This window comes from Thalia democratica, unplaced genomic scaffold (genome assembly GCF_965202585.1).
Source record: "Thalia democratica unplaced genomic scaffold, ktThaDemo2.hap1.1 HAP1_SCAFFOLD_314, whole genome shotgun sequence".
NCBI classification, from domain to species: domain Eukaryota; kingdom Metazoa; phylum Chordata; class Thaliacea; order Salpida; family Salpidae; genus Thalia; species Thalia democratica.
The window spans coordinates 1-26,712 of record NW_028139403.1 but is presented as its reverse complement, the minus strand read 5'-3'; the positions used below and the strand labels follow the sequence as shown (position 1 = coordinate 26,712).

Sequence of the window (26,712 nt, the reverse complement as noted above, 5' to 3'; positions counted from 1 at the left end):
TTTTGAAAAAAATGTTAAAGTTTTTGAACTTTCTTAGTTCTTAATAAAGAAAAAAATTTAATTTAGAATAAAATGTTCGACTTAAGTTAAAAAACTTTTCCTTTTAAACTGGAAAAATACTGAATAATAATTTATGCAACAGAAAACTCCGCAAATACTGAGAATAGTTCTAAATATTTAGACATCATTTACTTACTTTTTCTGCAAAAACATTCATACTATAATGGATATTTTCTAAATTTAATGCCGTCTTTTTACGTATGTATTTTTTGATTAATTTTTATTAAACAGTATATTATTCAATATTTTTCTCTTATCAAATAAGTATTAATCATAAAATAACATTTTCAGTCTGGTCATTTCTTTCAACCGGTGGTGAGAAGAATGATTAGAATAAAATACTAGTGACTGAGTACTATAATTACTTTCTAATTGGAGCTGATATAAAACTCTTATATAGCGGATAAGAAGCCCTATTATATCAGAAGATATTTTATTAAATTAGTTGTAACTAAAAAAGATTAGAGTAGCATGGTAGGTTTAAGTGTGAAATTTTGAAAAAATTAAAGTAAAGTCAAGTTTCAAAACGAATTGTTCAGTCGATTTTAACTAAATATTAAAGTATGTAAGTATCTTTAGTTAGTTTTTTTTTAATTATGGTGAATGTTTAAAATATTTTTCTAAAATTATTGTTTGCTAGTTTGATTTTCTTACTTTTCCCCCGCTTTAAAAAATATATATACTAGGGTTGGAAATATAGGTGTAAATGTCTATAGTTTAAACTTTTAATTTTAAAATAAGTTAAAAAAGTTTATGCTTTGGTTAAAATAAAGTTGAAGGAATAAAAGGCTACATAATTCATTTTAAGGTTTTTTTTTGGTGTTATAAACGAATACATAAGCATACATTGTCCTAGACATGATGTTAAACTGTATGCTGGTGTATGACTCGATAACCGAAATGTTTTTTCGTACACCAGGTCCTAGGACCTAATTTTAGAGCTTTTTTTTCGTTCAATAAACAATAATACATAAGCATTGTTCTTATAAACTATACTCTTTTTTTACATACTTAAAAAAAACTTTTTAAGACATCCTTAAACTGTTCTACCTCATTAGATAACAAACTTTTCAGTTTTAAAGCAATTTTTAAGTTGTAAGATTCTTTTTATCTGTTGATAGATTTTAAACACCGTTATACTATTTATATAGACCTAAATTTATCTATTCTCACCAACTAAATTACTAGATAGTATTTTAATAAATTTACCTAGCATTTCTTTTAGCCTTAAATTGTTCAAAATATTTAGTTTCACTGTGCAACAACACCTGTTATAAAAAATTTCAATTCAACAACATAATTATAATTTTAGGGGACAGGTCACTTTTGCACAAAGGGAAAAATATGCACGAAGGGACACATTTGCACGAAGACACTTTTGCATGAAGATGCACTTTTGCACAAGGGGTCAATTTGAACGAAGATATTTTGCACGAAGAGTCATTTTTGCACTAGAGTATAAAAAAAATTATAATAGACAACAAGAAAAAATTATAAATAAATTAATAAAACAATAAGTTACCGACCAAGGGTAAGGGGTATGTGTTAATTTACATAAGTTAAGATTCTGTAAACCTCTTGAAAACCTTATAAAAATTCTAAGTTAGAATCAAGTGGTATAGGACAGCAATAACTATTTAAAAAAAATCTAAGACTCTAAAATATTTATAAAATATTAAAGTTACTTTAAAACTTTAGTAAATTAATGAAATCAGGTAAATCTCTGTCACCTTAATTTTGTACGTGAGTTTAAAAAATTTAAGCTGAAAATTGATCACCTGACAAACAAAAACGGAAAAAACCCATTGTTAAATTTGGGAGCTGAAACGTCGATACCATAACTACTGGTATAATAAACCCTAAAAACACAAGTGGTGCAAAAAAATTCTTTTTATTATGGTTTTATAGAAGTTTTTTAGAAAAATGCCTTGTCTAGTCTAATCAAAATTAGAGAAAAAGCTCGTACCTTTTTTTGGTGCGGATCGGATAGTAATATACAAACAAATTTGGATAAAAGTGAAAACTGATTAAGATGATAGACAATTAGAATAAGATTTTTTTTAATTACAACTAATATTAAACTTTAACTCGTATACTCTAAACTAATGAATTTATTTTTTCAAAAGTTTATTTTACAAGCTAAGTTTTGGTCAATGACCTCGTCAGTGCTTAAATAAATCTTATTCAAATAGAATTCTATTTGAATAAGAGTTATTTAAGCACTGACGAGGTCTTTGACCGAAACTTAATTTGCAAAATAATTTTTTGAAAGAATAAATTCATTATTTCTCCTCCAGTAGTTAAGATATCTCTATTTGTTTTCTTAAAACCAAAACATATAACACTCTAAACTAAAATAACTTTCTTTTGTTATTTATATTGAGAGTTAACTATTAACTAAATTTTCTGATGTGTGGTGTGATCACAGATTACGGTATAACAATAATACAAAATAAAGATATCCAAAGGTAAAGATGACAAGATTATATAAAAAAATTACAAAAAAAAAAAAACTTTTGAATAACCAAAAAATTTACACGTTATAAAGTAATTTAATTCTTATTTTACAAGTTCTCTTGGGTTTGATTCAGAGTTTATCTATCTTTGATCTAGTATGTTAATTATAAGAAATCGCTAAGTGTTTCTATCATCAGTTAGTTTTTTTACTTATCAAATGCTACATTTATGCTTTTTACACCACTATTTAAAATACGTTCAGTGTTTGGTAGCCCTGCAAAGACTATAAGTATCGAATTTATCGGATTTTCTAATGCGTTAAGTCACTTTTCTTTATTTAGAGTGAGGGCCTGCTGTCTAGCTAGTAACTGAAATATAAACAATGTTATGCACTGGAGAAATCGCCTTTCTTTCGAAGGTTTCTTTCTCTTCAGTTAGCTAGTACTGAATTAAATGAGTCCATTTTAGTTACTTTAGTTTACATGTTTTTAAAGTACTACAAAAATGCTAAAAATTCATTAAAACTTGCACTAAAATATAATGTCACAAATCCTAGAAATTTATTGTCTATAGTTCCAAAGAAAAAATAAAACAAACTAAATTTATATTATTAAAATTTTCTTTTAATAGATAATTTTTTTAAGATATAAAAATTTGTTAAATCTAAAGGTATATATTTTTTGTTCAATAAACATTTTGTAAATTTTCATAAATACTAAACATATATATAGTTTATAAATAGTTTATTGAACAAAAACAAAAAAAAAAATTGTCCAAAATTTTTTTGATTCAATGACCTGGATACGCAAAAAGACCTCTCTCGGTCATCGAGTTGCACACCCAAACTTAATCAAAATTATAATGAGCTAAAAATGAATAAGAAGAAAAAAATAAACTCTAAAACAAAAAACTCTATGAAAAATGAGACTATTAAACTTAATAACACTAAATGTTTTTCCAAACTAAAAAAAATAAACAAAATAAATATCTAAAAAATTTAAGAATTTTTATACAACCATGCATCTAACATTATACACACATAAAATATATATCTAACTGTACCTTAAAAGTTTAAGCTTTTATCTGAAATTATAATTTTAGCAAATAAATAAACCTTTTATATGGTTTAAAAAAGAAAAAAAATCAATTAAAATATTTGAAGTTTTTTTTTTTTTTAAAGTATGTTTAAGAATTTTGACTCTCCTACCAACTTATTTTAACTTATTAAAAAATAAGTAACAGTAAATTACAGCTATAAAATTGAAAAAAAAAGGTAAAATAAAGCTGTATTTATAAAAAAAGAATGCTTAAACTAAATAAAAGTATAAAATAAATATATCCTTTTAATTAAAACTATCATTTTTTACAAACTTGAATAAATTTCTAAATATAGGTGTTTAACTATACCAAAGTAATAATGTAAACAACCACAAAAAACACTGAAAATTGTAAATAAGTTTTTTTATATTTGAAAAAAAGAAAAATAAAAGATAAAAAAACACTAATAATCATAAAATAAGTCAACCTTTTACAAGTTTTAAATTTTATCAGTGATTTCAGCTCATGGTTTAAAACTTTTAACTTTCTTTGTTTTCTGGCAAAAATATATTTAGAGACTAATAATTTTATTTACACTTATAATATGTAGACTATGAAATGTAGTTATTTACTAATACACTAACAAACTACAAACAGAAAAAAAAATATATATTACAACTTTCTACAAACTAGACTGGACCAATGCTATTGAAACCCAGTTAATAAACCAGTTGATAAACATAAGTGTTCTGTGAATTTTGTTTTGTTCAAACTCAGTAAACTTTCCCAGAAAACATTTATCATTGCAAGGAGTAGAGTTTAAGACTGATGTTTTTACCATAAAAAAAAATTAAGAAATATTTAGCAGACTTTTAAGAGTTCTGATTTTTATTAAAAGTGAAAATTCTAAATACCAAAGTTGTAAAAAAATTATTAATACTCTTATCTTTATTTTTTTTGTAGACTATTATTAGAACTAGAACTATTAAATAGTTGAAAATGCAAATTAAAAGTTCTGCTGCTAAAAAGGGTGATTCATGGCCCAAATATTTGGCTAGCCAGACCTTCAGATGGTCATGGATTCCAATTATTATTTATTTTGGAATAAAACAAGGTGGAGATCCAGGAATGCCTAAACCTACAATTCAAGGAGTTTTTTGGGGATAGATAGGAAGAAATAAATTAAATGAAAACTTCATAAATTCTTTTGGTTTTTAGTTTGATTTTGAAATTATAGAAATTATTATATATATGCAATTTTTTAAAATAGTTGTATATTTGCTAAACTTAGTTTTTTATCAATTAACAGTTATAAAAAAAATAAGAAAATGTGCCTACGGTTAACTTATTTAAAATGTTTAATATTAAGTTTGCTGTATATTGATAAGTTTTAAAGTGTTTAAAATAATTGACAACTTAACTGTATTTCACGTTTTAATATTGTTCTTTATAAATGAATTTTATTGTTTTTGAAGCAAAGTTACATACAAATAACTACATACAAAAATTAAGTTGATATTAACAAAAATTTTTACGAAAATATGCTGTTGTTATACTATATACTCTGAAATTATTTTTAAACTTTTATGCGTCAAGTTTTCAAGCTTTAAAAAGAAATTCTTCTTATTTACTAAAATTATCTAAAAAAAAATTTTAATTTAAATTGAGAATAAATTTTGTTGTTAAAATATTTTAGTTAATTTGTTAGTTCTTGACAGTTAGTAATATAAAAGTTTTGTCAAAGAAAAATCATAACTTAATAGAGGTAGTTTACAAATAAGTTGTGCAATCAAAACTTCTTGTGTTATTTTTTTAGTAACCAAACATGTATAACTTGTACAACTTTTGTTATTTTGTATCAAACATATTTTGTTATAGTGATAAGTTTTTATTTAGTAAAATTTGTTATTATTTAAATTAAATAAAGGTGTAAACTTAAAATAAGTTATTGGGTGACAAGACCATGTATAAAAGCCATGATAGGTATGTACGTACTTCTCAAGATGAAATTGACAGAAGTTACAATGCTAGTTATTTAGGCAAAAGTAGAAGTGTTAAACACGGTGTGAGTTTTTTTTGCTCTATGTTTAAAATATTATTAAAAAAAAAACTATTTATTATTTTTTATCACTACAAAATAAGTTTAAAAAAATTTTAAATTTTGTTACCTATTCTAATTTACACATATTCTTTATTTGTAACTGGGTTGCCACACACTCAGGATAATTCAAGATATTTCTAAATTCTAAAAAGTATCGGGATGATTCAGGATATTTTGACTTTTTTTTCAAACTCAAAATGACTAAAGACAGTTTTGATTTTTTATTAGAATCTCAGGATAGTTTTAAGATTTTAAGATTGAAATAATTTAAAGTTATTAGTGTTTTTGTTTGCTCCAATTATTAAAATCATTTTATGATCTTAAAAACTAAACAAAACTAGATTTTGCTTTTATTAAAACTTTATTCAGTTTAGTAATGACTTTTTTAAATCAAAATTGTGATAAAATAAATAATAGTAAATGACAAATAAGTACAAAAATTTGAACTAAGGTTAATTATAGGTTTCTCTACTATTTTTTTATATATAAATACTTCAAAATGTAAGATTATGTAGAAAAGAACATCAAAGGTTGCATATTTTTGATTTGCAGGCCACATTTGGCCTGCAAGTTGCATTTTTTTAACCGCTGATCTAGGTTCATAAATTACAACAGCTTTTAGTTGTTTAGCCTGTCTTTTTTTAATATCTTATAAAAGTATGGTTGCTACAAAGTCAGGAAAATCAGAAAAAATCAGCAAAAAGAAAAATCTGGAAAAAATGGGGTTCTCCAGAAAAAGTCAGGAAGTTTGACATAAACATGCTTTTAATAGAAAAGTTTATCATTAATAAAATATGCATTTTGCTTTCACTACTTATCTTTTTCAGGGTCTAATTGAACTTAAGAATAAGTTAAAATATTTTAAGTCTTTGGTTATGTATTTTTAAATGGATTTTGTTAAGAATTTGATTTAGAAAAGTCAGGATTTTTTTTTGTTCAATCTTTGACAACCTTGAACCACAAAATTTGTAAAATTTTAGTCATGGAATGTAGAAGATACGGTTGGAATGGATGAACTTGAAAGAAACATGTAAGTAAATTTTAATTACTAAGCTGAAGTGCTTTTATTAAATATTACTGTTTTTAAAGGATTCATCATGAACAAAATCAGCCTGAAGTTAGAACAAAGCCTAAACTAATTGCTCAGTCCAGTGTAAGTTATTTAAATAAAAAACCTAGCTTATTACATTTACATTATTAAAAGTTTATGAAATTTTAGTAAACATTGCAAATTTACAGTACACATTTGTATTTTATTTTATTTAAAAAATCACTTAGCTGTTGATATTATGTTATTTTTATGCTTTCTGTATATGTAAACAAAGATCTTAATTTTACTTACATTAAATATAAACTCCTAATTTAGTGTACTAACTATTTCTGTATATGTTATTTTTCAGTAGACTTTAGGTTTGTACTTTGTTAATAATATATTATGGTTTACAAGTTTAATTGAATTAAAAAAAACTACTCTAGTTTTAATAAACTGTATTGAGTTTTTTAATGGTTAACTTATAGTTTAAATATTTTTTTTTGTCAAACCATTAGAATTTTTTTTTGTAAACTAATACAATGTTGTTAATCACACTTCCTTATGTCATATTATGTATACTTTGTTACAAGTCAAACTAAGCAAATTGTAACATTTATTCTTGGATAGTGTTAAAATTAAAGGGCACAGTTTTTTTGTTGTTCTTTTGATAACAGATAAGAACAAAGTTTTGTTTTTGTTACCAAAAGTAACAATAGAAATTATAAGTTATGTGGGTTACCTTACAAATTCAGAATTATTATATTTCTTTACTTGATGGAATCCAATTAAAATTATATATGATTTCGTTTCTTTTTGTTTTTAAGCGTAATTCAGCTCATGACATAGTGTTATAAATGTAATCTTGAAAAATTACAGAAAATATAGTCACTTGATTTTAGTTGTTAACTTTGCTTGTTTATATTGTATCTAATTTTATTTTTATTATTGCCTTTAATTTTATATAAAACTTCATTATAAACGTATTTAAATATCTAAAAGTATTTAAAAGTTTTAGAGACTCATTTAAAAGTAACAAACTAGTAAAAAATTCAAACACTAAGTTATGATACTTTTAGATCTTGAAAACAATTTAAATTTTTACAAAAAAAAGTACAACTAATTTTTGACATATAACTAAGAGAATAATGTTTTTGTTAAAGTTAATTTTTTTTTGAGCAGAAGAACAGAGGAGCATTGTTTGGTGTTGTTTCTAAGTCCCAACCATCTAGTTTGTCACCCATTAAAGAAGTAAACTCTTCTCCTAAAATTAGTTACTATGTGAGTTACATTTTGCTTGATTAATAAACAGTAAGTCAATAAGTATTTTTTTTGTGTTTTTGATTTTAAAGTTTGTAGTACAAGTTTAAGGCCATAGGGGGGAGTCCAACATTTTTTTTTTTTAAATTAACTTTTGCTTTTATATGAAAGCTTTAAGTACAAACTACAAACTAGTTTTTATAGAATTCAAAAATATTATTTACTTTTTGAGATATTTAATTTTTTGTAAAAATTTTTCAATATAAACATAAGGACCGCAAATTTTTTGGGGTCAATTTTCTCGGAAATTTTAAAATTCACTAAAAATCTATCTTCTCCTTCATTTTTCAAGCAATCTTCTTCAAATTTTCAGGAAAGGAAAAAAATGTTACTTTAGAATTTTAGTAATTTCAAAAAATAAAAATCTTATCACAAAAATTAAAAGAAAAAGTGTTTTTTTTTCAAAAAAAAAAATTTATACAAAATTTTTTTAAAATTTCAAAGTAACGTTTTTTTTTATTGTATAAAGATTAGACTGTGAATTTGAAGAAGATTGCTTGAAAAATGTAGGAGGGGATCGATTTTAAATGAAATAGTCTTTTTTTGCTGTTTTAGTTTTTCCTTCCCATAGGGAACTTATTATACGGCCCGACTTTGACTGGTCATATCTCAAAAAATAGTTTGAATTTTTAAAATTGATAAAATCATCTTAAAGCTTAGAAAAAACTCTATAAAATAAGATTAACTTGTAAAAAACATGGCAACCCCCCTATGGCCTTAACTTATTTTAAAGGGACATTCTAGCAATTGCTGCCTTAAATATTTTAAAGTCTATATTCAAGGTTTTTTTATTGTTGTTAAAACTTTAAAAGATTAAAGCTATTGTAAGAAATAATTGCATAACCTTAGAAAGAACTTATACTCATACATTTAATTATGTTAGTATTAAAATAGATAATTTAAGATAATTTTTTAACTGTTATTTTAAATTAAATATAATTACTTTTACTAATAATTTGCAAACTTTTAGCATCATCATAGCATGTGAAAAAGATAAAGTAAAAAAAAATCATTGTATTAGCATTAATTAAAAAAAAATTAGTACAATATTTTACAATTTGATTTAATTTGTAGAGTTTTGTCATAGTTGTCGGACACATTTTTCTGATTTATTTTGAAAGTAACTTTTAAATTAAAGATGATTAAATTTCTGAGAGTTTTATAGATTTATTATGGATGGGGCAAACTAAAAAGCAAAACAAAAAGTTTCACTAAAAATCTTCATCACGGTATTAAACTGATATTTATTTATAAAAATAAATAAAAATTATTTTAAACTAAGTGTATAAAATAACCACTTTTAGAGTGCATTTTACAAAAATAAACATACATAATCTGATGTTTATTATGAAGAGAAAAAAAAGGTCTTATGTATTTTTGAGTGGAAATTTGTAACTTACACTAAATATCCTGGAGTTTATGATGTTAGCAAAAGAATAAAAAGGTTTCAGGCACTTTTAACAGTGTTTTGAAATTTACACTACATATTATAGGAAAAACTTGAAAATAACTTCTGCACTTTTGGGGACTTAAGAGCTTTAGGGGCACATATATTTTTTTATAGTTTAATGTGCACAAATTTTAATCACTGTGAAAACCATTGATGTAAAATATAAATAAGTTTTTTTTATAATATAAAAATTTAAGTTAATCATTGATGTATAGTCATTTTTGTAAAAAATTTCATAAAAGTGTATGGACCACAGTTTAATTATTATCAATTTTCCAGGAATTTTAGAAGTTAACTAAAAATCTATATACTTTTTATTCTATTACCTAAAGACTTAAATATTCTAAAATGTTCCCTAAATATTAAAGGTTAAATTAATTTATATGTTAGATAGCAAAATAATTTGTATTATTAAAATTGAAAATATTTAAAAACTAGTTTTATATTAAAAAAAAGAAAAAAAAGCGGTCTTTTGAATAGTCTTTTTTTATATTTAGAAAATTTCGTTTGTAGAAACTTTTAAGTATTAGTAGTCAACTAATTGTAAAAATTTGAATAAAAGTAGTTAAAAATTAAGAAGAAAGATTTTAGTGAAGTAGTCAATTTTTTGCCTTTTTGGTTAGTGCTTTCTATAAGGAATCTATTGAACTCATTAACTTTGATCTCTTACATCTCGGAAGTTACTTTAAAATCGTTATACAGTAAAATTTGTCTGGTAACTAAGACAAAACTCTACAAATTAAATTTTTGTTTTCTAAATATAGGCGTCTTTATTGACCTTAATATAAACTAACTTAATATAAACTTTTAAACTAAATTTTGGTAAATGTATTTTTCCCAACTACTATTTTATTAAAATATTTTTTTTAAACAGAACTTCTCTTTTGAAAGGTACTAATTGAATTTTATACAATATTGAAACATTTAATTAGTTGACCAAGATTTAAAAAAAATTTATTAATGCTACTAGTTTTAATGCTTATTAAACTTGTTTTTATATAAGTTTTTGTGATATTTTAAACAAACGAAAGAATTAAATACTTTTTCTTGATAATCTCTACAAAGATTTTCTGATCTTTTCTTTCACTTTGAAATAAACAATAAATAATGCAATTAAAGTCATCAATTTATTTAATAAATTAAAAAAAATACTTCTATTTAAATAGTAAATTTCTGATACTGAATTCTATAATTTTATTGGTTAGATATGTGTCTGATTATATGATTTTTACATTAACTTCTATACCCGTATATCTAATCTATTAAGGTTATTTTCTTATAGTAATCTTAAAAATAAACATAAATTAAACTTTGTTAGTGTTTTTTATAATTTGATACAACTCTATGCTTGAAATTAAGTTTTCGTTTTCTATTAATTAATTAAATTTAGAAAACTCCAGCTACATCTAGAGAAAATCTTGTTTCTGAAGAGTACAGAAATCCTTATAGTCAGAATGAAAGGTATGATAGTGATTGCTATTTATAAAATTGAAATCTTTTTTCTGTTCAGTTTCAAATATTAAGTTTAGTTTTTGTATTTGTTGAGTTTTTGTTATAAGTAAAAATTCATAATTAAGTTTCAACTCATTGAATGCTTGTGTTTATAAGGAGATAATTTCTTAAAAATGTCTAAAAAGTAGAACTTGGTTAGTAGAATTAAATGTTTCTAATTTTTTTGTAGGTTAAAAGCTTAAAGAAGTTTGTTAAAATTAGCAGATTAAACTAATTATAAAATAAAAAGAATGATGAACTAATCTTAAGTTCCAAATATTATTAAGCATTGACTTTTTTCCATACCATTATTAATCACTGGCCAACAAATTTATTAAATATTATAAAACAATTATTTATAATACTAGGCTTTACTTAAGATTAAATTATTAATTAGGGAAATAGGTTTTTTATAATAAAAGCTGTACTAATGTGTGAAAAGAAAAAAAAATAGTATACTTATATTTGTTTTTTTGAAAAGGTTTATATTATATAGTAAATATACGAGAGGTTAGTCTTATTTAATATTAAGTTTTATATGTAACTATTAGCTTAGATTTATTTTTTACTCTGTAGTACTTATGATAAATTGTTAATACTGTCTGCTGTTTTAGAGTTTCAATAAACGGTTGATTTTTTATTTAACTTGTTAGAAGTTGAACGTACATAAATCTTCAACTAATTAACAACCTTTGATCATTATCAATGACATATTGAGGCTGCGTATTCTATAGTACTAGTAAATTTTAAACTAGTAAGTTAAGTTATGATTATTCCTTTAGTTTTTATGGTATTAAAGTAGTATCAAAGTTTTACTATACTTTAAAAATGTTCTAATCTAAATTTTAAACTGTTTTATGTTAGGTACATATTCTAGATAAGTAGTTAAGGTAAGAACTTCATATATAAGCAACAAGCGATATAATAGTATTATAAAACTAAACCACTGACTTTAGCTTTAAATCCAACCTTGAGAATATAGTTATGACGTAACAATTAATACGTCATAATTAATTGCAAGTTTATGTTGCATGCTGCATAAAACTATTGTAAGTTTTTGATGAAGTTAGTTTACCATTAATTTAAACTGTACTTGTTTTAAATATTTAGCACTTAAAATATATGATTATAAATATTTAATTCTGGAATGCTAATAATTTTACGTGTTGCTGTATAACCCCGAAAAAAAAAACAACTATTAATAACTATGAGTTTGATAAAAAACCGCTAAAGGTTCTAATCTTTAGCATAAAAATAGTTATAAAAAGTTTTTATCACGTCAAAAATATTTTGGAAGCTTTGAAAGCACACTTAAACAGTGTATTTTTGAAAAACTTGAGACATTATAGTCAATTACCAAACTACTTTAACACTAACATTTAGTTTTATGGTAAATCTTTTTATGTTAAATAATAAAACAAGCTCTTTTATTAAAAAAAAATATATCAAAAAATAGGTAATTCTTTTAAAAGCTTCTTTAGTTTATAAGTTAAAGTTTCTAATATTTTTATATGAACACTTACTAGAATATTCAGGAATTGTACTGTTAAGTTGTAAATATTATAGTCAATTTAAAGAAAAAGCAAAGTTTAAATGGATACAGTTTTATTTTTATTTCAGAAAGCCCTCACCACACAGATATGTAGAAGATAGGTACAACGAACCACAGGAACTAACAAATTATGACTTCATACACAATGATTCTCCAGGAAACGATTATCATCAAGAAGAAGTCTTTTACAGAAATAGACGTGAGGAAAACACAAGCCACAAAAACAAGTTTACACATCAAACAGACGAATCTAGTAGAAGTTACAGTAAGCAAGGTCAATACGAAGACTTGAGAGGTCAGCCTGAAAATGAGTTATTTCATCAAAGAAGAAATTCTAGAGACTACCCGTATAAAAATGAACTCAGAAAAAGCGACAATTACGTCCGACCTGACAGCAGCAATTATCATAAAGAAGAATTTGAAAGCAGTGGGTATGGTTCTTCTGCTACCCAAGTATCATACGAACAAAAAAGATACATCGACAATAGGGCTGCTTTAACCAGGGATGGCTACAACAATAATACAAATATGCAACGGGGGTACAGGTTAGTTTACTAACTGAACCTAAACTAAAGGTGTTAAAAATATACTTCTGTTTGAAAATAAATTTCACTGTTGAAGAATAAGTTGTTTTTGTTTCTCATTTTTAATTGCTTAAAAAAGTTTTTTATTGTTTTTAAGCTGCTACATATTGAATTTATTGAAAGAAAAATTTAGTAACTTTTACAGCAATAACTTTAAACATTTTTCTTCGTTTTTTCAGATGGGTAAGACAACCTCTATCCCCAAAGACTCCACCAACGGTTTCACCAAGGCAATCTTTTAGAAACAGGGAAAGGTTTAATTTCGATGATGAAAATGTTGAACCAAGAATTGACCAGAGTCATATTGAAGTTTTTATACTCTTTTAGTTATTTATGGTATACTGAAAAACTTTATAGAGTTTTAATTAGAAAAAACTTATATGTTTAAAACAAATAAAAGCTTTAAGTACTGTCAGCTTCGTTTAACTTAATTGTGCTAGAATTTAACTAATCAATTTTAAGGGTTAGATAGTTTCTTTTAAAGTATTTGTTTAATACTATTTTTTTATAAAACTTAAAAATCAAAACATAATTGTTCTAACTACAGTTGTTGCATTGCTAGAAAAAAATTTACAACGATATATATGTATATAATATATTTATATAAAATAATTTTTTTCGTTCTGAAGATACGTTTTAAACGTTGAAACTTAATAAACGGTACGAAAATTAGTGGTTTTTTGTATTATAAATATGTATGTATATATATAATTTTTTATTAATTGTTTAAATTCTGTTATTTTTTATTTTTACAGGGTGTATCACGTGTGAAAGAAATGTTTGAAAGATCACCAGCTTCCGAAAATAAGTCAGTCTATGAACGTCATCAACTAAAGTCGAAAAATGACTATGACAATGTTAATGTTTACAAATATCAAAATTCAAAGAGACCTGCAAGTGCTTTACAAAGAAACAATAGATATAGTGTTAACGAGCAGAGACCTATGAGTTCTATAAATGATAGAAGTCCATACTATGACGATTACAACCGTCCTAATGAAGAAAGAAATACACAAAATAGTTTGTTTTACAGAAGGTCCCCTTCACCAAGAAGTAAAAATTATGTTCAGCAAGATAGAATGACACCGGCGGACATGTATCATCCAAAAAGAGACAGAGGTAATCCTGACAGGCCAACAGAAGTATTTCACAAGAGAAGGCAATACCCCGTAAATGAAAATAGACCTTCAAGTGCAGCCCATGAAAAAAGACACTATATGAGACCTCCTTCTACACCACCAGAAAGGAGAGGCGAGCCATACATGCGGAACAGAAATTATGATCAGAGACCCCAATCAAGCGAGCCCATGGGCGGAGTTCCAACTGCTGATCATCATCAGCAACCAGCTGATTATAGAACGCATATGCATCATGACTATGGAGACTTTACTGATAAACAGCCATACAGAGGAGATATAAAAAGAAGTGATGATTTTGTAAGACAACAAGATCTTTCTTACGATGGTCATAATAGTCACGGTAATTTTTTTATGATTACTATTAATCGTTAATTATGATAATAAGTTTGCAAAACTCGAAGTTTAAACATTATGTATGTATACGTTTAAAGATGTTTAATCCTAAAAGTCTAGACAAGCAGGACCCGGTTTGAAAATTAAATAAACTTTTGTGTATGCTAAACTTCAATGTACTGACGCATTTCTATTTAAGTTTTTAATTGATAGCTTTCTACTGAAGTTTATAGAATTTAGAATATTAATTTTCATAGCAAGATTTTGTAAAACTGTTGGTTTGTAAACTTTACGGAGAAAGAAGCACGTTAAGTAAATTAAGCCACATACAGCAAAAATGATTGTTTATGTAGTTATTTAATAGTATAGTTACACATATTGATTCGTAATTTTCAATATTCGAAATAGAATTCAAAAATAGATTTTAAAATGTACTGTATTTTAACTATAAAGTATATTTTACTTATACTATTTGTAATACTTTGAATAAATATTTTAAACTAATCCATCTATTAAGAAAAAAACAATATATTTTAAATTGAATATTAACAAATAAAACTTTTAAATATCTTCATAATTTTTGTAATTTTTATTCAGAATATCAACGAGATGAAAGAATTCACAACAGAGAACAGTATAGAAGGTCTGCTCTAGATAATGGACAACCAGTTGATAGTTATTTTGAAAACGAGCGTCCTTATTCTTCATATGATGTTTCACAGAATCAATATTCACAGAATGATGATTGTCAACGACGTTTAAGTAAACCTTTCAACAATAACTTTCCACATCAGCCTAATAACGGTGAGTACTCAAAACCCTTCTCAAATCAAAGTTTACACCAACAAAATGGGGCAAGAAAACAGCCTGTTCTATACCAAAAACCACATCCGAACTTTGAAAGTGAACGAGCAGAAACAGTGCCTATTGAAACACAAGCTTACGAGAGTTACGACCTTCCTGACCAACCGGTTGAGGAGGAAAAACCGATGGTTGTTGGTGTGAAATTGGTAAAAAGTCGCTCGTCAAGTCCCCAAAATAAATTATACTCTCCACAAAAAATAAGGTCGCCTAAAAGAGACAAAGTGAGAAAGCCACAACAGCAACAACGACTGTATAGTGAGTTTTTTTACTAGTTAGTTTTTTTAATTTGAAACAATAAAAAAAGTTAAGCTTCGGAAGAAGATAGTGTGTGTTTAAATATTTTTTAATATTTTAATCTTGTTTTAAGAAGGGTGAAGTAGAAATAGTCATGTTTTTAAAGTATATAAGTCTTAACTTTGATATATTTTGAGTTATAGAATAACTATTGTTATCATTTTCAAAAGTGTTTATTTTAGTTTAAAAAATTAAAAAATTAAAACCTAATCTTAAAACGAAAATTATAGTTTTCTAATGACTTTTATACACCTAAACTTTACGTTTAAAAAGCTGTTTATGTTTTTTTTTTACATTTTGATATTTTATAAAATTAGTACAAATTATATAATTAAAAAAAATCATAGCACAAAAATTACAAAATTAATATTTTGAACACTCGTAATGCTTAAGACCATTAATCAGTAAAGTAGTTATATTCTTTGATTTTTTTAAACTGAATAGCTATTTGTGTCTACTTTTTTAGCTCATTGTAACTAATATGTTTTTAGTGAATAATTTTACGCATTGTTTACTTTTATGCCTAAATGTTAACTATCGTTTACTTTGTAAGTTTGTTAATGTATATATAAATCAAAAAAGTTATAAATAACTCATTTCTAACTAACTTAAAGCATATATCCAAACATGTTTAGTTAGATTTACTCAAGTTAAGACTCTTAAAGTTTGAAAGCATCATTTTGTTATTATACTTTAATAAACTAACAATAATTGGTTTCATTTTATGTTGTTATTTTTATATGTATACCCTTGAAATGTCATTAAATAATTGCATTGTTTAATTTTTTTTGTGGTTTTATATTAAAATTTGTCTTTAGCATTAGTTGGTGAATATCGTTCGCTTATTTCATAAATCACTTGCACTTTATTATGTGATGGAATTAATTTTTTTGATAGTTTACTTAACTACATTTGAAATAGGAAACTCACAACACGACGTAACAAAAAGAAACATTCAAGTATTGCCTCAACAAACAAACGTGGAAGATGAACTGCCACCCAGGGAAACAGTTCAACAGAATAGAAAAACTGCAAACATGAAGCCTTCATACCACAGACCTCCTACTAACAACTTCGCCTCACAAGACACTGCAACAAGTAGACAACGGATTTTAAAAGAGGTTTATATTGTCTTAGTTGATAAAAGTTGTTATGCTTAAATAAATTAGATGTTGAAAGTAAGTTAGTTTTGAAGATATGAAAGAGTTTTAACGTAGTAAAATTTTAAGTTTAAGTCATTTTACAACCTTAGTATAATATTAGTTTTCTTTTCATCTTGCAGGCTAACCAAAGAGCTCAGCAATCTCTTGCTTATAGTGAGGAAAAACAATTGGAAATTAAAATAAATACCAATAATGATGCAGATGATCTTGCAATAAATGATGACACTTATTGTGATAACTTGACTAGAGAAGTTGAAGAAAAATTCGCACAGCTAGGTAAATATAACTCTAACAATTAAGTTATAATTTGATAGTGAACTTTATTGTAACTTAAACTTTGAAGAAAACTAAAATATTTGCGTAATTTAATTGCGTTTGTTGAATCTAGCAATTAAGTCGAACATTAGTACTTACAGAATTACGTTCTAAAGTATTTTCTTGTATAAACGAATAAAGTTTTATAACCCTGATGACAGTCGATAGCTTAGAAGGTGACTAAATTAAAATACTTCAATGTTTTTTGTGCGAATTCTATGCAAAATTATTTGAAAAGATATTTAGACTTAATCTCAAAATAAAGTTTTCAATAAATAAATTTTGTATATGTTATTTTCTACTTACTTTCAATAAGAATGATTACCTTTACGTATGTTTGTAGCTAGTTGTTTTATGTTAAAAGCAAAGAGACTATGTTTAAACGTTTCGCTTACCAAGATAAATAAAACAATCTACTATCAATTTTAAAGACTGATTATATGTTAATGAAAAAATAACTTTTTTAGGACGGTCACAAATGAATTTACAAAAGTTAAAAGCAGAATACAAAAAACCAACTGGTAACAATCACGACAGTGACAGTGATTCAAATTACGTGCCGTCAATAGTCTCTCGCAGTTATCAAAAGTATGTACTTTTTTATTTTTTTTTATTAAAGCAGTTTAAGTTATTAATTTAATATGAATTTTAACTCTGTGTACCCAAATAACAACTAAAACTCTAAGAAAATTACAAACAAAATTTTAATAAAACTTTTATTTTAAGAAGCTCTAAACATAGGTTTCAGCATCCCTTCGACCCACCAATTGACAGTGACACCTCGGAAGGCATCGATGTTGACGCGGTTCCGACTCCTCCCTCTAACAAGTTCTACTCACATATCAATCCTCCTCTAAAGTTTGCTTTAAAAAAATTGTTTGATGGTTACATTTGTTTTTAACACTCGATAAAAATGACGTGTTTTCTCGAGTTGTTGTTATATTTAAGTTAGAGTTTTATTTCCATTATGTTTATTTATAATAATTTTAAAAATATATTTTATTATCTTAGAAACTTACGAAGTCAAGACGGCAAGACAAACATTCAACCGAAAAAAGTAAAAGTTTACGAATTTTTAAATAATTTTAATTAATAATTTCTCCAAAGCAAATATTCTCAAGTTGTTCTAACTAAATTGCTGAAGTTAAGTTTTCTGTAAATTAAACAGTATAAGCCTTGTAAATTTCATTTACCAAGTTAGAAGCAAAACTTGATGTGTTTTGAAATTATTCTAAAGTTTTGTTTTAAGTTAATCAACTTTTTTCATGCGTAAAATTACCAAGTTAATGTAAAATTTAAATTAACTGCAACTAAAAAACTGTTTATACTCACTACTGTGAATTAGGTCATTGTTGACGATTTAGTTTAACTACATTTCTTGTGTTTAGATAGTTCACAAAACATTGATAGTAAAGAAATTATTAAATAAAGCTTTACTAGCATATAAACAAGTACATTTTTCTAAAGCTTTTTAAATTTCAAATACTATGTAAATATACATTGAATTACAAGTTCTCATAATCTAAAAGCTAAATGCACAGTAGTAGTTAAAAAATATTTTTATCAGTTTTGTAAGTTTTATTTCTAAAGCAGTAGTGAGTTAAGTAGCTCTTAGCATTAGCTAGAAGTAGCAACTTAACTTTGAAATATTTACAGCTGCTTCCCACTTCTAAAAATACAAGAAAACTTAAGCATGACATGCAAAAAGACAAACTTCGGACTGCAGCTATGGGACCTGTTAGAAGGAGGCCTTCTAGAAGTAATAGTTTAGAAGATTTAGCTGATGGTTGGTAGTTTGGTGACAAATACTTGATTTATGTTCACACAATTTATTTACAAATTTACAAAAGTATTCTGTATATAAAACTAAAATATTTTATCTAGATCTTATGATAAAAGCAGCAAATAGTTTTATGTATTTATAATAAATTTGTATATGTAGTACTTCTGAAATTTAAATATGTTATATATTCGATTTCGTCATTCAATGAATTATTTGATTTTTGAAGCTTAATAGTATTCAAGTAGACTAGTTAGACTAATTTTATTTTAATAGAACACTTACATTCAGAAAAAAGAACGAAATCACCACTGGTTGTCTTAACAGCAGCTCCTAGTGAGCAAAATGTAAGTTTAAAAACGAATAAAGCCAATTTTTTGTCTTTAAAGTTTTGTAAGGTTTACAACGAACACAAACAAAATACCAATTTTCAGTAAAAAGTTCAATTTAGTATTGAAACAAAGTGTAAGTACCTTGGTTTACTGCTAGTATATAAATTTTACTTATTAAAAAATTAAATTAATAAACATAGTAGAATTTTAAAAATCTGAATAAACAATTAATTTTTTTTTTCAATTTTCTGGTTTCTAACTTTGAATATCATAAACAAATAAATCAGTACATATATTAGTTTGTACTTGCTAAAACTAATGAACAATTTTTCTATTTTGATATTTGCATCAGTTTTAGTTTAATTTATATTTTCTTGATAGAATTTATTGTAAACAAATAGTAATATATGCTATAAAATGTATTAAAATAACAGTTAAAAGGGAAATGTTACCGTTTTAAAGGTTAAATATAGGTTTTTAAACGCATTTGTATCTTCAAAAACCTTTAAATGTACTTATGACTTTAAATTCAACAGCTTGCAGAAAATAATGATGAAGATGGGATCACCATTTCCCAAGTCAACAGTATGTGTTTGTTTGATTATTAAATTTATTGGGACTAACAAATATTTTAATTGTAATTTTGACAGTAGAAGTCCAAAGCAATCAAGCCAAAGAACAAGGTTCAAAAAGCAAAATTTATTTCAAGAAGGTTCAGTTGCCGCCAGCTGAGGATAAAAGCAGTAAAATTAAGTCCAAACCAGATTCGAAAAACGAACAAATAAAACAAAAATACGAAGAAAATCCCGTGTATAAGAGCTACAACGAGCGAAATAAAATTGCTTCGAACAAAAAAACTGATCCTAACCAACTAAAAAATAAAGGCGTTGAGTATTCAGGTAGAGTTCTTTATATAATTTTTTTAAAAAGTATTCTTTATGTAAAACTTTATAAATTTTTTTAGATAGGTGTAATTTGTTTTTTGATATAATGTTCACTATTAAAGATATCAGAAAATAAACACTGTTGGTACTTCCTAAGTACGGGTATACGTTTAAAACACTGAATTTCATACTATTCTTCTTTTATAATTTTCTTAATCATACGGAATAACTAATATGAAATGTGTTGTATAGTTCAAGTAAATATCTTTATTAGTATTTACTTTCATTATTGCATAATAATTGCTTTAAGTACTGACTAAGTGTTTTACAACAAAGGATTTTTATCTGAAATGTGATCCTCTTGAAAGCTAGTATCACTTTATATATAAAAACTGTCTATATAAAACTTAGTAAGTAGATTTTTAGGTCTGTAAACTAGGTACTAAAAAAACCACACTAAAATAAAAATAGTTTTATAAATGTACCTTGTTTAATTTAAAGTAAACAAAAATCGATAAGAACATACTATAAAATAAAAACTTTAAAAAAAAGTAAAAATGGAATAGCAGTTTGAGTTGCAAAGTACAAACTGATTTAACAATTTTTTAAACAATTATAATCTATTTAAATTTTATTCTATCGAATTTTAATTTTATATAAATCATGTAATTACGGGAGTTTGTTGTAATCATTTTATTTTTAAAATTAAGTTTAAAGTAAACTTATTTTTAAGTTTCGATATCTATTGAGTATACGGGAAAAACTTTTAAATAAATAGTTTTACCTAAAGCTATTTAAAAAAAAATTTATTGTTTGTAAGTCTAAAACGAAAGCTAACAGACCATTTTTAACTTTTTTTTTGGTAAGAAAATGGTAGTATGTTGACTCTGTATAGACTCAACAAATAGGAAACAAAATTAACAGAATTACTGAAAAAATTCAAATCATCTGTAAAAAAAGAAGCAAAAAAACCACTTGAAATGATTGGTAATGCTGCAAAGAGAAGTCTTTCGCCTCACAAGCAACAAAAAGTAGCAAATAAAAATGGTGAAAAAGTTGTTAATTGTGTAAGAGAAGATGAAAACAGTCAAAAAGTCGACCCAGTTAATCCTAAGTAATTTTTTTGTTTTATGAAATTTGTTGAATGACATTTAGTTTACTGGATTTAAATTTGAAAATGTAAGAAATAATTAAACATACTTAAACACAAGTTTTTTGTATGTGTAATACGTTTATAAATAAAATTAGTACCTTATTTCAAAATTGTGTTGTGATGTGAAAAAGTTATAAATTAAACTTTTATATTTAATGTTTACACAGAAATGTGAAAAAAATATATCAAAGTACTCGCAACAAAAACAATGGATCTCGCTCAAGATCCAAGGAAAGAGTCTTGAGTCCGGGAAGACGGAGAGGCAGGAGCAAGGAAAGAGGGCTGAGTAGGGACGAGTCTGTTGAAAGAAGCCCATATAGAAGAAAGTCAAGAGAACGTGTAATCGACAATAACCGGTTTGTTGATACTTTATAAATATTTAACTTTTGTTATGTTAAAATGCTTTTGTTACCGTTGTAAGATTTTTGATTAAAATTAAAAAGGATAGAATAAAGCTGAATTTCAAAACGATACAAATATTCATTTGTAAAAGTTTTCATTTAGGTATAAATTATTTTTATTTTTAAATATTTTAATAAAAAAATAACCGGCCTCAAGTCAGCAAATATTAAACTTTGTTTGTAAATTAATTTAATAGTATTTTCTGTACAGTTGTTTCACATATATGTCAAATTTTAATTTAATTAATTATTTCAGTATTCAGGGTTGCCACTCGGTCAGGAAAAGTCAGGAAATCAGGAAAAGTCAGGAAAAATTAAAAAAAAAAGACAAAAGTCGGGAAAAGTCAGGAAAAAATGGGGGGTTTTGAAAAAAAGTCAGGAAAAGTCAGGAAATTTGATAAAAAAAAAAAAAATCAGATTTTGTCAGTTTAAATTTACAAACTTCTTTGTTTTCCAAAGCCTTCAAATGGTGAAAATTAATTAAAAGTCTTTTAAAAGTCAGAAAAAAATTCCAAAACTTACCTAGAAATTTACAATTTTTTTAAATTTTATTTCCAAAGCCTTCATCTGGTATAAATTAGTAAAATATCCTTTATAAAACTGCAAAAATTTTCTATTAACATTTTAAACAGCTTTATATAGTTTCAAGTGTTAGATTATGTATTTTAGAATAAGTTTAATTTAAGAGTTTGATTTAGAAAAGTCAGGAAAAGTCAGGAAATTTTTCTCAGCTTGATCAGTGGCAACCATGAGTATTTATTACAATTTGAAATGTTTATTTTAAACTGTTGATAAAATCCATAACTTTATTAAATCCTACGCACAAACATATTTACAACTGACAGAAGAGGCCGATCAAAGGAAAGAGGTCTGAGAGATGAAAGTGATTACAGAAAAAATGAAAGAGATAGAGATCGTGATAGAGATGAACATAGGTAAGCTATTTTTCAATGAATACATAAAAAATAAAGGTAATAAAAACTTTTTACTTTTTGTAGTAATATTTTCCGTTCTTAAATATATACTTAAATTGGTTAAATGTAGTTTATTTTACTAATTAGTTAGAGCACTTTTGATACCGAATTCTAAGTTATTAATATTTAATAGTTTATAAACTTATAAATTTTTAATGAATTTAATAACTATTCTAATGTTTTATAATCAGGGTTGCCACTCGGTCAGGAAAAGTCAGGAAATCAGGAAAAGTTAAAAAAATTACAAAAGTCAGGAAAAGTCAGGAAAAAATGGGGTTTTGAAAAAAAAGTCAGGAAAAGTCAGGATATTTGATAAATCAGTTTAAATTTACAAAATTCCTTGTTTTCCAAAGCCTTCAAATGGTAAAATTAATTAAAAGTCTTTTAAAGTCAGAAAAAAATTCCAAAATTTTCCTAGAAATTTACAAAATTATTTAATTTTATTTCCAATGCCTTCATCTGGTATAAATTAGTAAAATATCCTTTACAAAACTGCAAAAAATTTCTATTAACATATTGAACAAAAACCCTACTTGAACAAGCAGATTTTGTAAGCTTTTTAGTACATAATGTATGTATTTAATTAAAAGCTCTTGAAGTATAAAAAGTATTATTTAGTAAACTATTACAAAACTTATCTTTATAGCAGACTTAAAATTTTATTTGTGTAGATAACAATTGAATAACTAAGCTGCATGATAAGTTAAATAACTTTTATTTAAATGTGATAGTGGTTTTAGTTTTGGCCGTAAAGTTTAAACAAATTAAGTTAATAAGGTTTTTTTTTTATAATGCATATACAATGGACCCAGATCAATTGAAATGGAAATAGGAAATTAAATTTTGTATAAACTTGATACTTGTGAAAATTAAAAAATATATCAAATAAGTTTTTTAAACTAAAAAAAATGCTTCCAGAACAAAAGTTGTAAGACTTTAAATAGTAGCTTTCTTTTTTTTCGCTTTGTGCTTTTTTTTTTGTAGAAATAGGGTTTATTTTAAACTTAGAAAAGAGGCACGCTAACTCATGTTTTAATAGGTTTTGTTTATGTTGTAATAGCTTGAAGTTGAGAAATATATATATTTTTAAGTTAATCTATTAGATAAAAGTTGATTAATAAGTTGTATAGGGTATTTTGTACGATAATTGTAATTGAAATTGTCAAAAACCTTTACTTTCCGCAGTTCTCGGTAATTGTTGTTTAAAGTGTAAAAAATCTTAAGAAATTTATAAGTATATACATATGTATTACCGAAGAAACAAAAATACATAATTTTTATGTCTTTTAATTTTTTTGTGAAAAAAAACTTTTTTTTTGCTTAAACTACTAGTTAAACTCATTAAACAAAGTTTTTTATATGAATTCTAAGATGATATAAATAAGATTTAAAAAAATTGTGAAAATGTTTGTAGAATGGTGCTTCTTTCGCGGTAAAATTTCTTTTTTCTAAAGATATATATATATTTGATCTATGCAAAAACCCTTTAAATAATTCTCGCCAACTGGCATAAATTTTGTTACAGACAGATAATTTATACTTAAAAATCTAAATTTGTTAGAACATTGGCTGTTACTGTTTATCAACACAAATTTTAAGTGCAATACTTTGTACTACTGATTAAGGCATATAATGTAATAAAAAGTACAACTGTTTAAGTTTATTAGAAAGCAGAAAAAGTTTGAAGAAAAATTAAATATAGCGTCATAAATAAACTAATGATTTGAGTGCTAAATAGTTCAACAAAATTTTATTAATAGTTACAAGTTTTAGTTTATTTGTCCGCTAAGTGGAGCTCTTTGAATGCTCTCTAAGTTTGTTTACTACAATTCAAATGAGAAAAGTCACATGCTTTACGCTATATTTTAACGCTATAATTTCATGTGCATTATCCTTTCTTAAATTATGATAATCAGTAAATTTTACATAACACTTTTGATAAAATTTTCCTTAAATCTTGTTTTTATAAAATAAATTGTTTAATGAAATAACAATGTTGGTAATCATTATTTTGAGTTTAATATGAATTTATAAATATTAATTGCTTTATGTTTTTAAATTTCTTTTGTTCAATCTTAACACTACGCCTTTCTATATATCTCTAATTTCAAAAAAAGCTTGTGAAAGGTGCATCTCAGTACAATTGTTAAAAGCTTATAAAATTCAGTACACCATGTTGAGTTATGTTTGGGCTATGAATAATTCATTTTTGCTTATGATTCATTTCAAAAAAAGTTATATTAGTCTCATTAAAAAAAAAACTAAAACTTATGACCAGCTTAATGAGAATTTTATAAATAAAGCATTATATTTCTACGCAAAACACAATTAAATAAAAGTGTTATTTTAATATTCAAAAATAAGCAATTATTTGTGGTAGTTGTTATAAACCTTTATTTTAATTTTAAAAGAATGAAAAGTGTGCAAAAATAAAAGAATTATATTTTATGTTAACGATTCAGAAGTGCTTAAAGTATCAAAAAGTTATCAACAACTTTTAAATTTTAATGATAATATCGGTTAATTTTTAAAGTTTATAGATATAAGAGGTATACTTTTAAGTTTTAAAAAGATGCATGTAAACAAATTGATTTTAAAAACTAAGTTTGTCAAAAAAAAGGTAACGGAGTAGTTTGATTAAACTATACATAGTTTTCAACTGATTTATAGAAAAGTATTTGGAAAACAAATAGTTGTACAAAAAGTAAAAAAAACGACTGTATTTTTTACAACTGTTTACCAAATTAAGGCCATAGGGGGGGGGGGGGGGTCCAACATTTGTTTTTTTACAAAAATCAACTTTGGTTTTTATATGAAAGCTTTAAGTACAAACTACAAGCCAGTTTTTATAGAATTCAAAAATATCATTTAACTTTTGAGATATTTAATTTTTTGTAAATTTTTTTCTCATATAAACGTATGGACCGCAATTTTTTGGGGGTCAAATTTCTCGGAAATTTAAAAATTTACTAAAAATCTATCTCCTCCTTCATTTTTTGACCTAGAGACTTCAAATTTTCAGGAAATGTTCCTTTTAATATTTTGAAAAATCTGAATGTTGGAAATTTTAAAAATAAAAATTTTATCCACAAACAACTAAAAAAGGGTAGTTTTTTGACAATAATTTTTTTTTACTCAAAATTAAAAAAATTCCTACAATAGATCTCTTTAAAGTTTAATGATACATATTCTGTAAAAATTTGAGAAAGAATACTCAAAAAATGAAGGAGGAGATAGATATTTAGTGGAATAGTCTTTTTTCGCATTTTTAGTTTTCGCCTTCCATAAGGAACCTATTGAACGCCCTTTCTTTGATCGCTTATATCTCAAAAGTTACTTTGAGTTTTTTTAAGCGGTTAAAAATGTCTGATAGCTCAGATTAAATTCTACAAAATAAGATCAAGTTGTAAAAAACAAAGTGGACCCCCCCCCCTTATGGCTTAATTTGGCTGCTTTTTACAGTTCTTTGAAGCATTAATTTAAAGAACATTAAGTTTCAATGTTATTTTAGTATATCTTTAAACGATAATTTATTTTTCATAATTTTTTCTATTTTTCTTAAAAGATTTTTTTTTGTAATGAAAACAAATATTGTTATACTTGTTTTCGATTATTAAAGTTAAAATAAGTTTATTTTAATGCAATTCATAAGCTTACTAAAAAAACCTTCATGACTAAAAACCACTTAAGCTAAACATATTTATTCATAAATATTTTTTTAAGGAATTCAAACTAATCTATTAATTTTTCACAAAACTCTTTAAACATTTAGTAATATATAGAAGTAAATATTTTGAAACTTACACTTTTATGATTTTGAAAGAAAAATAAAAGACTAATTAAAATAGATTAAAATCTTTAAGATACCATCGAGAAGTGGCTACCTACAGAGATCCGGAAAGACTTTACAGAAATCCATACAACGATCCGTCTAGGAGGTACAGAGATGAGGCGTCTTACGTGGAGGAGATGAGACGCCGTCGTCATCAGGAACACA

The 26,712-nt window shown here is 25.1% G+C and overlaps 1 protein-coding gene across 1 annotated transcript; it reads left to right on the top strand.

Moving 5' to 3' along the window:
- Window positions 1-5,483: 5,483 nt before the first annotated feature.
- LOC145846188 (uncharacterized) lies at window positions 5,484-26,694 on the top strand (the record flags this gene model as incomplete). Its single annotated transcript, XM_082953103.1, has 22 exons — window positions 5,484-5,620; window positions 6,637-6,686; window positions 6,746-6,809; window positions 7,869-7,967; window positions 10,847-10,917; window positions 12,568-13,044; window positions 13,263-13,392; window positions 13,839-14,562; window positions 15,153-15,674; window positions 16,635-16,834; window positions 16,996-17,152; window positions 17,659-17,779; window positions 17,933-18,049; window positions 18,203-18,248; window positions 18,848-18,977; window positions 19,263-19,318; window positions 19,840-19,888; window positions 19,954-20,202; window positions 21,112-21,301; window positions 21,508-21,696; window positions 22,587-22,676; window positions 26,579-26,694. Coding segments are annotated over exons 1-22 (3,949 nt in total), but the record flags the coding sequence as incomplete, so codon positions are not given.
- Window positions 26,695-26,712: the final 18 nt, after the last annotated feature.